The sequence below is a fragment of the Euprymna scolopes genome, chromosome 10, assembly GCF_053919585.1.
Source record: "Euprymna scolopes isolate OS-2025 chromosome 10, ASM5391958v1, whole genome shotgun sequence".
Classification (NCBI taxonomy): domain Eukaryota; kingdom Metazoa; phylum Mollusca; class Cephalopoda; order Sepiida; family Sepiolidae; genus Euprymna; species Euprymna scolopes.
In genome coordinates this window covers 114,274,740-114,297,213 of record NC_136491.1, presented here as the reverse complement: position 1 = coordinate 114,297,213, position 22,474 = coordinate 114,274,740, and the positions used below count along the sequence as shown (strand labels likewise).

The 22,474-nt window shown below is 33.7% G+C and overlaps 1 protein-coding gene across 2 annotated transcripts in view; it reads right to left on the bottom strand.

Annotated features, from left to right (window-relative positions):
- The window catches only part of LOC145286230 (protein unc-80 homolog), a 542,234-nt gene that overhangs the window by 54,668 nt on the left and 465,092 nt on the right, over positions 1 to 22,474 (bottom strand). For both annotated transcript variants that reach the window (XM_080135050.1, XM_080135051.1), the window contains 4 exons: positions 20,252 to 20,404; positions 17,315 to 17,515; positions 15,198 to 15,344; positions 8,719 to 9,056 (listed from right to left, as the gene is read on the bottom strand). In XM_080135050.1, the coding sequence (XP_079991176.1) occupies positions 8,719 to 9,056; positions 15,198 to 15,344; positions 17,315 to 17,515; positions 20,252 to 20,404 (839 nt within the window). The remainder of the gene's footprint in view (positions 1 to 8,718; positions 9,057 to 15,197; positions 15,345 to 17,314; positions 17,516 to 20,251; positions 20,405 to 22,474) is intronic.

The window sequence follows — 22,474 nt, the reverse complement described above, 5'->3', positions numbered from 1 at the left end:
TAATTTTATTTATACAAATATACTTTATTACACAAATACACAGATGTTTCTTTAAAAAAAAAATTAGGTTATCATGATGTGAGGATATAAACATGTATGCACATATGTAGCCAATAATATTTGTATAAATAAAGAAAATTACATTCTACTTATCTATTTGTTATTGAGAACTATTTTATAAGTCATGTAAACAATAGCAATACAACCATTAATATATATATATATATATATATATATATATAAAGAATTATTTTTTGTCTTGTTCCAGAAAAAGTATTTACATCTATATATATAAAAGTGAACGTGTCTGTGTGTGTGTCTGTATACATTTCTCTATGCAATAACTCTGTCAATTTTTAGTCTAAAGACTCGAAATTTGATATACAGGGTACTGAGATTTGGGAAAATCGATATGATCAGTTTTTTGGCCAGAAATTTGGCGATTAAGGGGTCAAAGTTCAACAATTTGACCTTTGAGAACTCTACCAAACTCCTCCGAAAATTTTGTGTCTACACACTTGAAATTTTAGATATAGGATCCTTGGACATGGATCTAACTTAATAACTTAATTTGAACCCAAAACAATAAATTTTAAGGGGTCATAATAGGGGTCAAAGTTTTAAAAAAAATTGACCTCTGCAGTCTCTTCCAAATTACTCAGACAATTTCTGGTCTAAATATTTGAAATTTTACATAAAGGGTATTCAGAGATAGGGCAAGCTTTTTCATCAGTTTGGGTCGAAAATTTTAGTTATCAATATATAAATGTATGTATGTATGTCTGTTTGCATGTCTGCTTTGAACTTTCAATAGAGGCGACGGATTTTACCAAGATCAGTATCGTTTTAAAGTTCGACCTTTCATACGACAAAAAAATAAAAATTGGCTAAAAACATTAATATCTTCCCCATCAACTAGGCACTTTTCTACAGGGGTGGGGTCACTTTTTTCGCCGACATTTTTTAAAGTTATCCTCTCCTTTAGATTGTCTAGCCTTAATTTTTAAAAATATCGCTTCCGGTTTGGCGGTGGTCGTAACAGCATAAACGTTAGGTTTTACCCCGTTCTTTTCCTCTTTTGCGGTACGGGTTTGAGCCTGCCTTCCTACTACCACTTTTTTTTTTTTTTTTTTTGCTCAACATACACATCCAAACACCCGGGCAACGCCGGGCTGAAATGCTAGTTTTAAAATAAAGTGAAATGATAAATTAGAACAATTATGTAAATTCTGTCACATAAACACAATAAATAAAATCATATGTATGTGTGTGTATATATATATATATATATATATATATATATATATATATATATATATATATATATATGTAAAAGCTGGAAAAGTCTGAAATAAATTTATTATGTGGTATAAGAGAGTAAAACGATATGGGAGGGGTAACAAAAACATTTCTTCAAGAAAATAAAGAAATGAACCAGTTTTTTATTGTATTATATGAGTGCATATGTGTAGCTTTGTATAAAAAGATTTCAATTCTAGTACCTGCAATAGCTGGGGAAAAAAGCATGAAAAGATTATAATGAATAATGTTCACTTTTTTTCATTTCAACATTTAATAAAATCGAGCAATGTGTTAGAATAGACATTAAAAAGCAAAAAGTAAAAAAAAAAATATTAATTAATGTAGCAACACATTAATTTGCAAGAAAGGCTAAAACAGAGATAATGAATTTGATGTCAATTAAATTTTTAACAATTTCATATCTTTTAATGTGACAGACTGACTACATGGGTAATAAATTCAGGATTTGTTACCACCTTAACTCTCTCACCTCTCCCACTATCACTCATTTTAAATTCTAACTCCTACATAATTTTATGCATTAACATATTATTAAAAGGTTTCTTCTAAAATTCTTTCAAGTCTGTTATAATAGCATCAATATAAAATTACTTATGCAAAGGATTTTCAATACTTTTTTTCAAAAGTTAAATTTTTCAGTTTACTTTTTCAAGGCCCATTTATTTTTTCAATAAAGAATGTTAATGTAAGTGATAATGAAATAAACTGCCTGTCCTGTTGGAGATTATCTCCCTTTGAGTAAGGACTCTCCCAGCCTAAACGACTATATCTATTCTTATATTAAACTGTTCTTTTTTTTTTTTTTTACTCAGGTTCATCCTTAATAAGGTATATCGCCACTTGGACATAAAGGGCTACTATTTGGGACCATCCCTAGGAAAAATTAACAAGATGTTGGTTTACATTACATTTAAACTTCTGCATATCAGTACAGCCAGGGAAGCAGATAGCAGGAAGGGAATTCCAAAGTCTAGCTGTTCGAGGGAAGTGTAGAAAGCTTTCTGGCATTTAAGGACCTAAACAGTGTCAACTCTTTTTTGGACCTTATCCAAGAGGGAGAGGCTAGCAGTAGTTGCATTAGCCCAGATGTGATAACAATACTCCATACATTTGCAAATGGTGGCCTTGTAGAGGTACAAGATATTCTTAGGTGTGAGTAGTCTTCTAGCTCGATAGAGGGAATCCACCTTCTTTGCAGCAGCTTTTGCAATGTCCTCGATGTATTTGTTCCAGTTAATATTGCCCGCAAATGTTAGGCTGAGGAGTTTGAAGGATGAATTCTCAGGTAGGGTGTTATTTGTCATGGATATAGGGGATTGGAGAGGAATCTTGTAATTGTTAAAGGAGAGCAACTTAGTCTTACTAGTATTAAATGTTACCATCCATTTGCGGCCTTATTCCACTACGGTCTGGAGGTCATTTTCAAATGACTCCGCCATTGTCTTAAATTTATGTACATCTGTTCTTCCCTCATGCATATTATAGAGCATTGTATCATCAGCAAATATACCCATGTCATATGCAATATTATCAGGGGGGTCATTTATGAATATCAGAAATAGTAGTAGTCCAAGGATCAACTCCACAGACACTCCCACATTAATGTTATGCTGCTTGGATGTACGTCCAGCAATGACAATCTAGATGGTTCTATTGTCTAAGAACAATCTAAGTATATATCCAGTTATACCGTACGATTGAATTTTCATTAGCAGCCTTTGGTGCCAGACTTTTTCACCCGCCTTATCCAGTACATAGTAAATGCATACAGAGATGACTGTTAAAATATCTGCAGTAGAATGACATTGCCTAAATTCATACTGATTGTCAGAGAGAAGATTACAAGCTGTATAAATCTTCCTAAGTTATTTTGTTTTTCCACATTTTTATTATAACTATATATATATTTTTTTTTAATTACATTTTCCCCCCAAACAAGGCACATTGCCACTTTGATGTAGGGGCTACTATTATGGACACAGGCTACAGGGGTACTAGGTGGGAAATTGGGAAGCAAGATGTCGGTTCACGTTACACTTGAACTTTTGCCTGTCAGTACAGTTGGGGAAGCAGGAACCCAGAAGGGAATTCCAAAGTCAAGCGATTCTGGGGAAGAAACTACTGGAGTAGAAGGCTCTCTTACATTTAGGGATTTCTACTGTGAAGGGGTGGGATTTTACTGCTTGTTGGGTTTGTCAGGGGTATTTACGTAGAGGGGGTACAAGTGCTTGCAGTTCATCGGAACACTCACCGTTAAAGTACCTGTAGAACAGGCAGAGGGATGCTACATTTCGTCGATGGGACAGAGCTTGGATGACAGTTCAGGACCTATTAGGTTGGCGACTCTCTTTTGAACCTTGTCTAGGAGTGAGAGACTAGTCGCAGATGCACCGGCACAAATATGACAACAATACTCCATACATGGCAAATTGGCAAATTGTTTATATTTTGTTTTATTCATAATTAACATAAATTTTTATATCTGTCCATCTAGAACCCAAACTATACAATTATTATCTTTTACTGCTCAATTAAGCTTATGTAGTAACTTTAAATGCTTTCATTCAAGAGGTGGGAGGGTATGTTAGCATAGACACAGAATAGAGTTTTTACTGTTAGATTTTAGTTGTCAGTCTGTCCATTTTGCCAAATGAAACACAAATGTTTATCATTTCATGTTTCTGCAAAAAAAATAAATAAATAAAAATAATACAAAAAGTAATTTTGTGTTCAACCTTTCTTAAAAGAAACGTGTTTTGAAGCAATAAATTGTTCCAGTATATATGAACTCGAATGCATGATATGTGATAAATCCAATTTGTTTAAATTGAAAACTTTAAACAATAAAAAGATGAATATATCAACTTTAAACAATAAAAAGATGAATATATCAAATTTAAACTTTGACTAAAACTTATTTTAATTGAAGGCAAAACGAAAAAGATTATGCATATATCATATTATGTAAAACATGATTCTGGGGTGTGATTGAATGCAACACTTATTTTATTTTCAGTGATAGCTTCATAATTTTGAAAATGTTTATTTTAGTTTGGTATTCAAATTCTTTAAAGACTTTGAATGCAAGACAATAAATTCTGCAAAATCAGGAATTAGATTATAAAAAGACGAAAAATTATAAATCTAGAATTCAATTGTAAAATGTTATTTCAATTGACATTAACTCGCTTGCATGTAAGTACACTTTGGTGGTCTGCCCTATTCATTTAAAATCAAATATTACTATTTGAATATCACAAATATTTTATTCAAAATGACAGTACCTATATCTATCCCACTTCCACAGTAAATCTGACAAATAATCAACCCACGACATCTACATTTAGTAGAAGTCACTATGCTGCCATTAAGTGCCACATCAACTTACGCATTTGAAATGGGTAAGGGATGGACAATAAAACACCATTTCTACTGGGCAAAGAATGTTTTAATGAAGGTAGCTTTTTTAAAGTAACCACACTGGACTTTTTTTTGTGTCACAAATATTTTGCGCATGTAAGAATAAAAAAAAGTTTTGTTATTTTTACTTTCCCTTATGTCAGCTCATGTTAGGGGAACTTATCTTTGTTCTATTAAAAAAAAAGGCTTATTGAACTTATATTAACTACAGTACTTATTATTTTTTTGTCTTTTAATGAAGAGTAGACACCACATTGTTCATGCATTGTCAACAGCACCAGTAACTCTCACTTCTCCTTATTTGTCCCTCAGTCCTCATCTCAAATGAGTGATATTTCTGGCAAAAGGAGAAGAAAAGGCTGAATACTAGGTCAGCAGATTCTTTGCATGAGCAATCTCTTAAGATGTCAGAATTTTTGTCTTTCTATTTCTATCTTCATGGTCATGTCACTAACAAGGGTGCTGGAGGTAAACTTTAACTGGGCTGATGTTATTCACCTGATAGTTAGGGACCTGAACCTTGAATTAACCTCTTAGGAGGCTGTTCTATCAGCAAGTGATAAGTACTGGGGCTGCTGTATTGCCATTTGGTGAATGGATTCTGAACCATACAGCAACAGTTTCTGGTGGGGCTTCTCGATGCATATTAGTGGGTAATGTTACAGCATTACCTTTTTATGGTCTGAAAAAAAAAAAAAAAATCTTCATCTCTTTTTCTCCCTTACTTTCCCTCTCTGCTCTAACATACTCAAACTTTACATCCAAATCTGACCCCCAAGATCGTCATGGGCATGGAATATGTGCCTACTTTAGAGATGGTTTTCCATCTAGTAGAGACATTTTTAGAGATCCAAATTTGCCCTATATGTGCTTCCGATTAGCACTTGCCCAGAGCACCATGTTCATATTTGGCCTCTATCACCCCCACAACAGCAGAGTTACTATTTTTAAGAGCATCTTTGAGAAAATTGATCATCTGTCTGCTCACCCTTCAGCTAATTCACATCTTGCTAGACCACTTAAACAAAATGGATGATTAGGGGAAATACTGTCATGATTTCTCCATTACCTAACACAGATTATTCACGAACCCATCCATGTGCCCAACACTGACGGCTAGTATGCAAGTCTCTTTTAAACCTTTTTCTTACAACTTGCCCAGAGCTATGAGCACCCTCCGTTCTGTCCCCATTAGGGTCTTCTGACCACTCGGTTGTCTCAGTTAAAATAAAAACAAAATGTAATATGCTCAGATGTACCGCTCTATCCCAGTAAAGCAACCGGCTCTGATGGCATTCCATTTATAGTGGTCAAAAAGCTTCAACCAGAACTAGCCCCCATACTTGCAAAGCTGTTTAAATGTTGTCTTAAGGAAAAATGCTTCCCAACACTCTGGAAAACCTCTTCAATCGGTCCCATATTTAAAAATTCAGTCGGTCGGTCATCTTCCTCTCAGTATAGACCAATCAGTCTCCTGTGCATCATAACTACTGGGATCTGTGTTAAACAGAGTAGTGATCAACCACCTCAACAGAAACAACCTTTTCAGTGACCTGCAATATCGTTTCCCCTCGCTTAGATCTGCAGCTGATGTGCTAAGAGCAATATCTCACAGGATTAGTACATTCCTCGATGCGAGCTTTGTTTCTAGGGTAATTGCTTTTTACATATCAAAAATTTTGCTACACAAGGTCTCCATCAGAAGCTCACGGTATTAACACCAGTGTCCCTCAGGGTTCCATCCTAACCCAACTCGCGTCTTGATCTTCATCAATATTCTCCAAAATCACATTCTTAGATTATTTGTAGACATTTATGCAGATGACACCTATGGTAACACTTTTAAGATGAGAAACGACCAAGATCTCTCTGATTCTCTTCTCTCTCCTCTGATCTTGAGCATGTGGTGTAATGGGGGGAAAAAGGTGGCTTGTTAATTTTAATGCATCTAAAACCAAACTTCTATCTTTCCATCAATGCTGATCTACATCTGGACCCTATTGAAATGAACAGCTTTCACCTTGAGGATGCCCCATGTTTAGACAAATGTCTTGGTCTGACCTTCACTCCTGATCTGAAATAGAGCACATACATCAAATCCATAGTCAAGATCACTGGAAAAATGGTTGGAGCATTCTACCGCTCAAGTAGATATCTCACTGCTGAAGCAATTCTCTGCCTGTATAAGAGCTAGATATGTCCTAGGGTTGAATACTGTTTCCACATCTGGGCAAAAGCTGCTTGAAGCACTCTAACAGACATACTTTGTAATCTAGCAGGCAATGCCCTTTTCTCTTCTCTGTAGCCTTTTTCCCACAGAAGAGACGTTGCAAGCCTGTCCCTGCTCTGCTATTTTCATGGCAAGTGTTTAACTGAGCTTTAATCTATGGTCTCCCCTTGCCAATCCTTCACAAAAAACACTTGTCTAGCCAAAATTACTATCAATAAATTCCCCCACTCCCTATCATTGCCTAAACCTAAACACAGATTCCATGAACAGAGTTTTTTCCTTAGAACTGCTCGCCTGTGGAACTCTGTTCGGCTGATCTGCTTTCCAGCTGACTATAATATCATTAACTTCAAGTCCAACCTAAACAATTTCTTGTTAAGTCGTCCTCATAAATGATCTAATTATACCAAATTACTTCTACAAACAGTTATTACAAAACTGTCCCAATGGCTACAATACACACATTAACCCTTACCCTCAATATCCAGGCCTGGATATATAGTGACCCCCTTTGTAAAAAAAAAAAAAAAGAAAAAAAAAATGAAGTAGATATCACATTATGTGAAACATATCAGGTTGTGAAATGCAACACTTTTGATAGTGATAACAGAATGATTTTAAACATAGCATTTATCACATTTTGCATTCAAGCTCTCTTTTTCTCTGTCTGCATATATATATATATATATGTTTGCCTAATATATATATATATATATATATATATATATATATATATATATATATATATATATATATATATATATATATATAAGGCAAACATGCACACTCATGAGTTTGATCAAAAAGTTCTGAGACTGTCCCATGAAATATTAAATCAAGTTTTGAATATTCCCAGCAGCGAGTACTAACTGCTGTCATGATGAGGCAATAATGTGTGTGATTTTTACAGATAATAACGTAGTATTCACTAAAGACATCTTTAATTCTGAAGATTTTTGCAGAAAAATATGATCATCCTCCCCAAATAGATACTAATCAGACTCAACATTGCTTAAATTCAATGAAGAATAACATTTCAAGAGGGAGGGTGTTAGTGGATATAACACCAGACTATGGAATCGGCTAAATTGAGTTCAAGTACGGTTAGATCTATCACTTTTACTTACATTAGGGCCTTAACAGTGAATGTACTTTAAGATCATTACCATGAAAAATTGAAAGAGAGTACCGGCAAAATTCAACACAGACATTGCTAGTCTCTGTCTACTCTATCTTTATTTTCATGGAAAGTACTCGACCGAGCTTCAATCTCTGGTTACCTTTTGTAAGATATTCACAACCAAGAACTCATCTTTTTAACACCGAAAAAAAGAAAACTTTTTTTTCTTCCTGTATGTGTCTAGTGTCAGGCAGAATTTCCATACACAGAGCTTCTTTGCAAGGGCTTATCTATAAAACACATTATCATGAGACTGTTTCTCTTCAGATTACAACATGATTATCTTCAAATCCAATGTAAACAGATCCTGTCATTAACCATCCCCTACAAATATTCTGACTTGGTCCTTAGAATCATTCCATCACATTAACCCTTATCTTGACTGGTTTTTGGCCTTGGTAAATAGTGACTACTTTAGTTAAAAAAAAAAAGATTAATTTTTTCATAGAAGTCATGGAACTTTTTGATTGCACTATGTAAGCTTTTTGCAAAATTTTTTATAGATATATAAAAATTTTTAAAAATTAAAAAATAGAATAAAATTTATTTTTTGATAAAATGGTACCTTCACTTCAACAGCTTCTGGAATCGTTTCTACCGATCTTGCTATTGGGGCGCCTGCACCGGTGCGTCGTAGTTGCAGAGTCTGAGCATCTGGGCCAAATGCAGAGCTGAGGGGTCCGTGGGTTGGGGACCCCTCATGAAAACCCCCTACCTCAGTGTCACCTTGATCTTGCAGGCCTCGTCGCGAAATGAGGTGTCTCATGCTGGTCGTTTTTGTCTTTTGTCGCTTAATCTTGAAAGTTTTACGACTCTTGGCGTCCTGACGTTGCAAGCGATGTTTGGTTGGGTCATGGTCGGAAGTTTCACCAGAGGCTTCTTCTTCTGTCATGACTTCACTTACTGAGAATTATTACAAGAGAGAAAAAATGGTAAGAAAAAATTGATATGTAAAACAAAGTTAAAAAGTTCAAATAACATATTTTAATAATAAAATACTAGAAACAGTTAACATTTTCAAGCCAAATCCTTTCATAATCCGTTGTAACTGCGATAAAATAATTTTCTTTTATAAATTAGTAATGACCCAAAATGAATGCCATCCATGGAATCAGTCATAAAATTCACAATCCTTTCTGCAATTCAACCCTATCTCTATCTCTACTATTATACAGTATGTTTGTGAGTTTGTTCTCTATGGACTCGAAAACAGTTGGGTTGATTTTTATGAAATTTAACATGAAGGTACTTTATATATATCTGGCAGTGTTCTTAGATAAGTTTTGTGTCAGAATGTTTTGGATAAGTATTAATAATGGATAATCGAAATACTCCAATGAAAGAAGGAACAGGCGATTTTGACCAAACTTAACACCTTATACAGCCTAACATCACAAATGCATTTGAGAAGTTTTATTCTCCAAAAGACCTGGACCAAGCACCAAAGGATACCACACAAAAACTTACCACATTTTATATACCATACATTAAGGGCTCGTCGAAAAAAAATTAAGAGAATGTATAATTCATACAACATCAGTACAGTATTCAGGAGTGATTCAGCTCTCTGAAAGCATCTTGTGCGATTCAAGCCTTCTACAGATAAAATCACAACTAAGAACTGTGTATATGAGATCCCATGTAAATGTGGAAAACAATACAAAGGTGAGACATGTCATCTATTGAAAGTACAGTTAGAAGAACATCGAAAAGCCGTAATACATGAAGATATTGAAAAGTCAGCTTGGTGGACCAGATACATGGAGGGAAAAGGGGAATCATCTACTCTTATGGAACAAAGTAAAAATTATAGACAGAAGAATGGTGAAAAGTAAGACAATTCAAAGAAGCAGTACATATGCTGGGAGATGATCACTTACTAAGTAGACCTAGTATAGAATTTAATACAATATAGGAACTAATAATTATAACTAGCACTAGGACAACAGCATATTCTTTTCATTGTTTTGACTCTCGAGTATGTATCTATTGATATCTTATATGCTTTTATATAGAGTGATGTGGTTCTCAGTTGATTAATTGTGTCTGTGTCGAATATATACTCGAGAGTCAAAACTGATACAAAATGATAAGAATATTCTGTTGTCATAGCCCTAATTATAATTAATAGATTATATATATATATATATATATATATATATATATACTTTGAGGTATTGGAATGAATTAGATTATAGGTTGGTGCATCTAGTGGTTTCAAGTTTTATAGAACACTAAAAGGAAATATTCAAATAACACAATCCCAGCCAAATAAAATTGCTCAATATACTAGACAGAGAAAATAAAAATTATAGTTTATATGTTCAAATTCAAATTTCATGTATTTACATTGAAAATCCATAGAGTAAAGACATTAATTTAAACATTGTATTCTTTGATTCAAACAATAAATTTTAAATTTTATTTTGAAAATTGATTCTTTTAAATGAAATTTGAACATATAAACTATATATACTAGCGGGGGTACCCGGCGTTGCCCGGGTGTTTGTAGGTGTTGTGTTTGGGGGGGGGAATCAAAAAAGAAAAAAAGAAGTTTATGTAGGAAGGTAGGCTCGAAAACAAATATTAAAAAAACGGACAAAAACAAAAAAAAAAAACAGCGAAAAAGTTTTTTGTAGGTGTGTGTTGGGGTGAAGGGAATAGATCTAAACCTTATGTTAAACTTCTTTTTAAAAAAATCGGAAAAAAACAAAAAAAAACAGCGAACATAATGTAATAAAAAGAAAAAGTAAAATAAAAAAAAGTTTTGGTAGGTAGGTTGGATCGAACCCGGAACGTTGAGCCGAAAAACTTGATAAGTTACTGTTCACCTACGAAAGGAAAGTGACTCAAATGAATTTCAATTTAACGTTTAAAACACACAAGTGGCAGGTACGCTGCAAATTTAATTAGGTCAAAGGAAATTAAATTCCGCGATTAATTTTAAATGCGAGATAGTTCTTTTGGGTTTGTTTTTTTACCCAACTTTGTCTGGTTTTGTTTTCCCAAAGTGTTGGGGAAAACCAGCTCCCCCTTTATTAGGGGAGTGTCCGAATGAAAGCAATTGTCTGATATGATGGTTTTCACTGACATTGACCAAACATCCATTGCTTTCAGGACGCTCCCGGCCTTGTAGGCCGAGAAATGCATCTTAGTTGCACATCAGTTTCGCTTTTATACGAAAAAGCCAAATCAACACGAGAGGGGCCGCAATAGCAAGAATTGTGTGAAAAGTCGACGTCAATAATTCTAGACGCGACGCACGTTTGCAAATCTTAGATATTATTATCTAGGGGGTATATAAACAGTTCTAAGACATAGTACCCCCCCTCGAGAAGGCCGGCGAAAAAAGCCTTTGTTGGACATACAAAAACTCGCATGCCCGTTTTGCCTTTTATATATATATATATAGATATCAGTATTTATTACTACAGATTACTACATATAATTGATATATTAGTGGTTTGGCAAGGCCACAGGGGAGATAACCAAGCAAAAAAGCCCTAAGCAAAATTCATCCCAAAGCAGCAGAACTAAAGCTGGCTTACTATGACACTATATATACAAATGTAGGCTAATTTGGGCATATTTTATTGGCTTGAAAATATAGGTTCTTTTTTACCAATTGTCATAATATTTTAAGCATAGAATAGTATTATAATCTTCAAAAAGCCTGCAAATTTTCATGTAGTTTCAGCCAATAGAATCAAAGATATGAGCATTTCAATATTCAATTTGGCTATGAGTATAGATATATCCATATATAGATATACCACTTTTGGGGACAATTTTATAAGTTTGAAATCTCGGCAACTACTGATCAGAATTTAACAAATGAAGGCTCATCGGAAAGCTAATGACCTGAATTGTGTAGTGGGCTATGTGACATTTGCCTTTAATGTCGCACATTACTGTTTCAAGAAGTGGGGGATCACTTTTTTATAATAATTTTATGTAAAATGGGCACCACTTTATGACCACTTTGGCTATAAAATGGATGTTCACTTTATGTTAAATAATTATAGAAAAGTGATCCCCCACTTTTTAAAACTATAATTTCCTCATATCTTGAAAACTACTTGTTTCCTGGGATTTTTACTGTTATTTTCGTTTTCAGCACCCTCGAAAACCTGTGATAGTGGTAATTTTAAAGGATTTTTTGTGGGTGGAAAGATACTGCACCTTTACCAATATTTTAATCATAGTCATTTGTTTTCCTAGTTTTGCTCATGAATCACAAAATATTTTACCTTTCCTCAAAACTACTAGCCTTGCTGAAGAGAAGACTAAAACTTGCTGCTATTGTTTCAAATGATCTGAAATAGCAGCAAGAGGAGACTTGATTCCAAATGCTTCTCATATGTTATTTGGTTTTCATACATAAAGTAAATTTCACAGTCGTATGTGATACTGGAGATATCCATAATTGAACCTTATTTCCAAAAGAGGGGAGATATAACATATGAGAAATTTATGGAATCAAGTCTTCCCTTGCTGCTATTTCAGATCATTTGAAACCATAGAAGCAAGTTTTAGTCTCCCCTCCATCAAGGCCAGAGGTTTGGAGGAAATTTATATATATAATCTGTAGTAATAAATAGTGATTAGTAGTAAGATTGTACATCTAAAAACCAAAATAGGTTTAAGGCTCCTAAAATTCATACTGGAATTTTCAGCAAGGACCCAAAACATAGTGAATGAAGTACATAGTAAAATTCAGTTGTAAGTTACAGTCTTTTAGAGGCTGAAGGTTCAATCCTTAGTGCAGTTAACACTAAAATACAATTTCGAATTACTTAGGACTTCTACCCGGTCATGGCTGACAGAACAAGAGCATGCTACCTCTGGGTATTAAATAGAGGGTTCTGTTTGAAATTTCATGTAGATTCCCAAATTAAACAGAAAGATTCCCAAATCTGAAAAGATACACCTGAAGAAAGTCGGAAGTTGCATCAACTGAAATGTACAAATAACACTTAAGATAAGATCTGTAATCGAAATAATACCAAAAAAAGTTTATTTGTAGCAAAGGATTGTAAATTTTATTAATGATTTTACAGGCAACATTTTGTGGGGGTAAATTCCAAGTTTATGAATGAAATTGTAAGGTGTGCTATGCCACTTCAAAAATGAATGAAAAGTCAACTTGTTATATCATTCTCCATGTTTCCATAATAGTTTCATCTGAAGAAAACCGTCCTATCTTGAATTGTAGTCAGGTAGATTTCTGTTGTTTAAAATCATTTATTATTACGATACTTTCTTTTATATCGTTACGGATATTGCAGTTTTTCTAACTGATGGTTCCCAAATTCAATATAAAAATTCCCCGGTTCAATTAGAAGACTACCAAGTTAAAAAAAGATGGATTTGAAGATGGTCAGAGATTATAACCAAGAGGAAATAGTAGTGAAAATAATTCAATGAATTACAATTTTCTCACTAGTGATTCCTAAGTTCAATGAGAAAGTTATCAAGTTCACAAAGATGCACTTGAATAAACTTGAAAATTACATCATCTGAAACACTGTGAAGATAACAATCCAGATGGGAACAGTAGTTCAAATAATGCCATAAATTGCTTTGCCAAAAAACATAGCAGAGACTACCGTAAGTGATAGTCAAGAAATCCGTGTAGCAGATAGTATCATAATGTGTAGTTGACAGAATCATTTGGGTACATTTGGATCAGGAAGGAGCGTAACTCATATTTTTAATTAAATAATTATTATAAGAATTGTCACCCTTACAGGTAAAGATGATAGAGTACCGACTCTTTTACAATTATTATAATTTTTTTTAAGATGAATATGATTGCAGAGAACTTTTTTTTTTCCTGCCAATGATTATCATTCATTATTGTCTGATGGCTTTAGAAATTCATTATATTAGTTAACTTACCTGAACTTGAAAAAAAAAAAAAAAATGAATATTATCTGAAAGTTTTAATTGTGGAATCATTCCTTATGGCAAAATGTAAAAAGGCAGACAACACTAATTTAGGGTTAGGTTTAAAAGAAAATTTAAGATTACAATTTTCTCACTGGTGATTCCTAAGTTTGACTAGACGATTATCGAGTTCAAAAACATGCACCTGAATAAGGCCGAAGATTATATCATCTAAAACATTGAAGATTTTTATTAGATTAGTTAACTTGTATGAAATTAAAAATGAACATTACCTGGAATTTCTAATTATTGAATCATTGTATATTAAGTATGCTTTGTATATTTGAGAGAATTTGGGTATCGTAGTTGCTGTACAAAGTGTCCTGTCTACCCTACTATTTTACTCATAATTGGCAGGAGGTGATTCATATCTTTCCTAAGAGTATTAGTTAAAGTAATTCAATTGCCCCAGCAAAAGTTAAACACAACGTACTGAATATACAGTTTAAGCCTGTATCACCTCACAAAAATCTGTAAAAAGTTGAATATCGAGTGAAGCAGCAAGTCCTGGGAACATGTACCAGAAAGAAAAGTTGGAAATAGGTCATTCACTGTGACTATGCAATTCGTACAGCTATGTACCTAGAAAACAGCTGTTAAACCTGACATAGTAATATGGGACAAGTAGAAAGAAGCAAGCTTATTAAAAGTCAGTATCTCTAATGATGCTGACGTAAACAGAGCTGAGAGGGAGATGATAATGAAATACCAAGGTCTGACACCAGCAGTGTCCCTAAACACTGACTTCTACTAGAGTTGATACTGTTGTCGTCTTCTTGTCACATCATCATCTTACGAAGATTTCCATTATAGGAGTAACTGGCTTCATGAAAATGAATTTAAAAAATTACCTGGCGCATATAGCTGAGGAACCAAGTGCAGAAAAGATACAAAAATTGAAAGATACAAAATACAAAAATTACATCTAAAGTGATGCGTTTGAATCTTAAAAAGATTTCTTGGTTGGAGTGTCTGAAACAGCGAGTGAATGCTTGGTATCCGATAGGATGCCCCATCCCAAATAAGATAAGATAATTGCAAAAAATATTGAGAAACACACACACAGACTTGCTCAAATGAAAACTGTATTTGTACCTGCTCCGTTTACATGACCGTCGGGACATTCATTTTCATATACGATCCCAGCTGGTTGAGCATTTTTTTCGGGACTTCCCTGCTGTCTGGCATGAAAAGAAATTGTTGGTTGCCTCTGTAACTTAGGTGAGGTAGTTGATGGCGGCTCTGAAAAAGAATAGACAACAAAATCAGAATTTTAAGCCGGATGAGAATTTCTTCTAAATTACAACTAGCATCTGAATTATAAAAGTCCCCGTGCACTTGATTTCATGTATACAGTCATCTTATCAGATTTTCAAAGTTAGACCCAAATAACATTTAAACTGACAAATCAATTTTACTTTTGACAAACCGATTTTCATTTGTTATTGTTGTACCATGTTATTGGTAATGTAATAATGTACTTTGTTACAATTGATTTTTAATATTTTACTTAGTTTAATCCAGACAACTGATAATCTCTATATATAAAAGGCAAAATGTGTGTGTGTATGTATGCATGTATGTACACTTTTTATGTATGTACGCAAAAGGCTTTTTTCTGTGGGGCTGCTCGCTCGGCTCCCTCATTCTTAAAACTTTTTATATCACATCTAAATCATAATCTCTACGAATTAACAATGGGGGTCGCCTGTCTATTTAATTTGCTCGACTTTGAAAAGTTAAATATCTGAGATTTTTGGATCGCCGCGTGTTGCTTTTATTTTTCGGTAGAAAAAAAGTGAAACTCGATTCGAATAGCCACTTCCCTGGCCCACGGCCAATGGTCTCCAGAAAGTGATGTAAACGTTTGGTCAATGTTGGCTTTTCATCGTCATATCAGACAGTTGCTTTCATTTCGAGACACTCCCCTAATAAACGGGGGGAGCTGCTTTTCCTTCCCAAAAGGTCGGTAAAAACTGTCCCACACAAAATCTTAACTGCTGAACAGCCATTGCTTATGTCATGTTTCAAGGTCAAACATCACTCGAATTAACTTCCTCGCACCTGTAAATTTAACTTCATAAACGTTAACATACTTATCAATTCCTCTCCCCTCGTGGCCAAGATGATTAGGTGTCCGGCTTTTTTTCTCCTTTCGTTTCCACCTTCGCATCAAGGCTTCACAGTTCAAGCCTACCTTCCTACTAAAACTTTTCTTTTTCTTTTACACCTCCAAACACATGGCCATGCTTTCATCTACCCCCCCCCAACAACACACCTCCAAACACCCGGGCAATGCCAGGTACCAAATCTCACCTGTCTGTTTAAATGTATGTATGTATGTATGTATGTATGTTTGTATGTCTGCCTAAATCTTTCGACAGAGGCGACAGATTTTCACAAGATCGGTATCATTTTGAAGTTCGACCCTTCGGATGACAAATATCAAAATATTAGCTAAAAACATTAATTCCTTCACCCTCAACCGGGCATTTTTCTACAGGAAGGGGTCACTTTTTTCGTCAATATTTTAAAAAATTATCCCTTATTCAATTGACTAGCCTTAATTTAAACATTTGTCACTTTCGGTTTGACGATGGGTGCAACAGTAAAGGTGTCATGTTTTTTTTTCATGTTCTTTTCCTCCTTTGCAGTACAGGTTCGAGCCTGCCTGCCTACTACCACTTTTTTTTTTTTTTTTTGCTCAACACACATCTCCAAATACTCAGGCAAAGCCGGGCAACCAGGCTAGTATGAAATATTTTTTAACTTATCACAAAAAAAAAAAAAAAAAAAAAAGAATTAGCAAAGGAAATAATTCATGTTTTTAATTAATGAATATAATAAGAGTTGTTTTCCTTACGGGTGAAATTTTATTCCTTTTTTGTACAAGTTGCAAAAAATGAGAGCAAAATAACAAGTGATGGAGTTGCATTTATTGACAGCAAAATAACAAGTGATGGAGTTGAATTTATTGACAGCAAAATAACAAATGATGGAGTTGAATTTATTGACAGCAAAATAACAAGTGATGGAGTTGAATTTATTGACAGCAAAATAACAAGTGATGGAGTTGAATTTATTGACAGCAAAATAACAAGTGATGGAGTTGAATTTATTGACAGCAAAATAACAAGTGATGGAGTTGAATTTATTGACATCACAACCAAGAGTAGGAGAAGTAACACTTAAGTGCTTTAATTTACAATTACCTGGTGACGTATCATCTGTAATGGTATTTTTGCGCTCAAATTTGTCCAAGATACGACTACCATCTCGGGCACTGATCCTACGTGTTGATTTTTTGGCATTACTTATCAAGGGGCTGCCACTGCCAGCACTGGAGTTAATGGTTGTGGCCGTCTTAAAGGGAGTGCTACTGCTCGAACTTGACTGAGAAAACACAGTGGAACCTAAAATTTAAGAAAAAGCATCAAACTTGTAACTTATTGATTGTATCAATCATATTATTTGCATCATGCATATTTTGATATATTTATTAGTGTTGGGACAATTAATTTGAATCAGGAATGGGAAAAATTTAAGCCTAGTTTGATTCCAAAAACGATTCTTTTAATTTCTTTATTTTATAACTTAACTGGCAGGCTGCCCAACATTGCCCGGTCATAAAATATGCTTAAATATGATATTTTAATTTATGCAGATTTTGTATTTATTATTATAGAGCACATTCTGTATTGATTATTATGTGTGGTTGTCCATTGGGTCTGATGATGACGTTAGCGTTTTGCATCTCATCTATGAACACGGAGGTGGCTCTGCAGCCCCAGCTAGCTAGAGGCACATAGTTTTGAACAGTGGGGATGCCAGATGTCAGTTGTTATCATTGCTGAGGCTGCACTGCAGTGTCTCCCTCTCTGACAGCAGTGAGTTTCTGCCTCTTCAAAGTTGGCAGCACCTTTCAGAACTGAGCCTCGTCATTTCAGTCTGTTCATGGTCTTTTGGTTTGATGTAACACCACTGGAGATTGGCTTTGACCATGTCCTTATACTGCAGTTTTGGTCGACGATGGTGCTATCAGCTGGAATCAAAATAATGCTCCAGCCTTAGTCGTTATTTAGTGCTTCAGCCTTCATAGCTGTCGCTGTCGCCAGATGAATAAAAAGGGCTAAAAATTAAGCGACTTCAAGCTAAAAATATACATGTATGTATGCTCAGTAGTTACTCGATTTACTCTTATCAAGGTCAACTATTTTTTTTAATTTTGACACCTTAGCAGCTATTTCTACAGGCTAAAAATCAAATTGAAAGTGTTCTTGAGGTCTAAATACCCTAAATATCAAGTTTCAAGTCCGTAGATCAAATATTCAGAGAGGAGTTTAGTAAAGAAGTTTTACACACACACACACACACAGACAATGTCACTATATATATATATATATATATATATATATATATATATATATATATATATATATATATATATATATATAAACAGGTCCGTGTGCTAGAACATTTTCATTCTAAATTCTACGCAATTATGAACAATGTAGAAACTATAGATAAAAAGAATTAAGCATAATTCAGTAAACCCAATCATCTAATAAAAAACCCCATAAAAATGAATAATTAATGAATGCATGTTTTTCAAAGGAATATGCAAATTAGTTAACCTTTATGTAGTCACTTGCATATCCATGACTGAGTATATTAAGTTTGTTTTATTAATTTTTAAATAGAAAAAGTAAGCTTTTAATATCAATGTCACAGGGAGAAAAAAAATTCAATTATATAGGTATATAGATTTTCCATTGAACATGCTGCTTTAACTGCTCTACACTTAGTAATGATGAAATGATACATATTTATTTTAAACAACCAATAACATGAAAATCTACAGATTATGATAATGAATTTAGGTAAAAATAATACAGATATGAATGGAAAAAAAAATATTTAACCCAATCTGCCAGTTTAATTTAATTTATAAAACTTACTATATCTGTCTGCCTCCATTTTTTCAAAATGCATCTCTCTGAGATGTAAGGTCGCAGAGTGGTGCAAGACGGATCAAATGATTGCATTTTTTGTGCACCATTCTTTTACGGATTTTTAGCCAGTAAAAATAGCTGCCAAGTGGTCAAAATTGAAAAAAATTGGAACTTGGCAGACATAAGTCAACTTAAAGTGCTCTTGTACACATGTGCAAATATACATTTATATGGTTAAGTCAGTTTATTTTTAACTATTCTAACAATAGCTCAAACGGTAATGACTAAGGCTAGACCGCTAAATATTTTAGTTTTGATTCTGGTTGATGGCACCCAAGTTATATATATATATATATAATTTTTGAAATCACCACTATATATGGGGTACAATATAATAATCAATAGAGAATTGGCCCCATAATAAAAATAAATATGAAATTTGTATAAATTTAAATATACTTAAGCATATTTTATGACTGGGCAATGCCAGGCATCCTGCTTGTAATCACCTAAAAATAAGAAATTAGCTAAGGAAAATAACTCTTATTTTTTTAGTAAGAATTAATGTTCCTTATTTGCTTACACTTTTAAATTTTTTTTTGGAAGATGTACTAACTGACGTTTTCTGATTCTTTTCTTCATAAACGAAAGTAAAAATTCATTTGTAATTTAGACAATGGTTGATTATGAATTTATTGATTTTTTTTTCTTAATTGTTAGTCTGTTTTTATTAAACTAAAATCAGGTTCACCTTTTGCTTATATACAGAACAAAGCAAAAAAATATCTTGCATGTGTGAAAATTTATCAATAACTATGACTTCACACCTCTTTTAGCACTGCACTGATTTTAGTTCAGGAATAGTTTGGAGATTATTATAATTGACTATATTGGAGATAACGTTACAGATACAATTCATGGAGGATAAGGTCTACTGAATGTGAAGCTCATTCAGGATCACACCTGGTACTGATGAAACAATCACCAAAGCGTCTCTCCATATCATTAAATGGTGATAAAACAAAGAATGTTGGACATTTCTGATTGTAACTTGGTTGACACATCAGGTTGAAGTTCATTTGTATTCATATAGTTTGATTAGAAAATTTTTTTTGAATTTTTATTACCAATTCCATGGGTGGCATTTTTAAAGATTTTGACTCACTATATACTTAGAAGTCATCCATTACCACTCACCTTTACTTGGGTGTTTTCCCACGGTGCCAAGTGAAAATTTAGGAGGGACAATTTCAGCAGTAATTTCATTAACCTGCTGTTGATGATCAGTAATTTGAGTGTAGGACAGTTCTGATGGATCGGACAACATTGCTGGAGTAACAGTGGGAAATTCTGAAAGAAAATAAGAAAGAAATTAAATTATGATTCAATTCTTGATGGTGGCCATCATCATTATTATCATCTTTTTCTTCAGTTTAATATAATTTTATATATTGGTATGCGTTAAATCGCTATAAAAAATTGACTTCCAAATTAACCTATCTCTGTCTAGGTCCATATTAATCTCTCTTTCTCTCAAGTCCATTTTTATCAATTTCTCCCATGTTTTCTTCTGCCCTGTAAACTGAACATGCTGCTTTAACTGCTCTACACTTACTAACCTTTCTTTCAACATTGGCATACCATCAACGTCTCCTCTTCTGCATATGTCCCTATACCACTCAAATTTAATCTGCCTCTGAGATAATCAGATCTCAGCTTATCTTTAAGACTTACATTATACATCCATCTTGTCATTATAATTTCTCTCCATATAACACATTTCTTCAACTCTTGCTGGCCAGGTTTCAATTCAATACATTATCAAGCTGTGTAAACATGCCTGATAGACTTGTTAACTCAAAGTAGGTAAACCAACACACATTCACAATACTACACTTCACAAATATTCACATACCTATGTAACTTACACATAATATTCACATTATGAACATTTTGACTTGTGACTACTCAACTTTCTTTTTCAAAAACAAGTTTGCATAAATGAACACTTACTAACTAAATATAACTTTTATATTTTTATAAAAATTTAAATATAAAATGTTTTGTTATAAAATTTTGTTCTTCTCAATCTTTCATTTACAAAACTCTGTTATGTTTTAGTTAACTCTAACCCAACTGATGACCCTAATATTCATCAGCATTTTAAAGTTATTGTCATTTGAATATTCAAATGTGTATATATATATATATCTTTTAACAAGGATAAGGTAAACCAACACACATACGCAATACCAAATACTCACATACATATGTTACTTACATACACATGAATTAGTCATGCTGCAAACATTTTGACTTGTGACTACTACATACTCAACTTTCTTTACCAAACACAAATCTGCATAAATGAACACTTACTGACTGAAAATAACTTTTATATTCTTATAAAATTAGAAATAAAAAATGTTTTGTTATAAACTTATGCATTTTTTTTCAATTTTTCATTTACAAAACTCTGTTTATGTTTTAGTTAACATTTGCTAATTGGTGACCCATTCATAACATTTATATTTTTATTCATCTTTTTCACTTGCCAATTTAACTACATTTATATTGTTCTTTGCACTTTTTACAGTCATCAGAATACACTATCTGAAGCCAGAAGTGGCACTACATATTAACCAAGACATATTAACTAAGACATTGGATATATAAAAGCTGATGTATCTTTTCAAAGAAGTTACTACCGCCAAAATACATGACCTGTAGCCAGAAACAGCACTACAGACTCTTCGATCGGTCAACAGTAATAACTCTTTGCTGGTTAAACTAACAAATATTTTATATTTCAGTAATGTCTAGATTTAATCTTCATTTGAGGTCATCAGATCTACGTCTGTCTTCAAGATTCACATTACATATCCATGCTCATATCATTTGTAGCAGACAAAATTGCAACAACATTCTTGCGGCTGGAGATTTTGAATACACCTCGTTCCTGGCTTGTCCAATCAGAAGCCAGTTCTCAGTCATGTGACCGAGTTTATAAAAGGTTAAACCGGCAACACACACTCTCTCTTTCTTCCTAGATCTTGGACTGACAACAACTCCATGTGGAGCAAACCTGTCTACACCCAACTTCTCTCTTGGGACTCAATAGAACTTGCCTGGCCTTCGGTCTCAGAGTTTGACCAAGACATGAATACAAACAAGCCAGCATGGCTATCTCCACACACGGACTTCAATGTGGTATACACACAAACTCTCTTTCTCATCCCACAGTATTGTCTCTAATCTTTTGTGACACACATTTCTACTAACTTTAAGGAGACAAATAATATATCATGGCTACACACCATAACTTCAACACACACACACACACACACACACACACACACACACACACTAACACTTTTCCCTTTCTACAGGTCTGCCTAATCATTAATCTACGTCTCCATA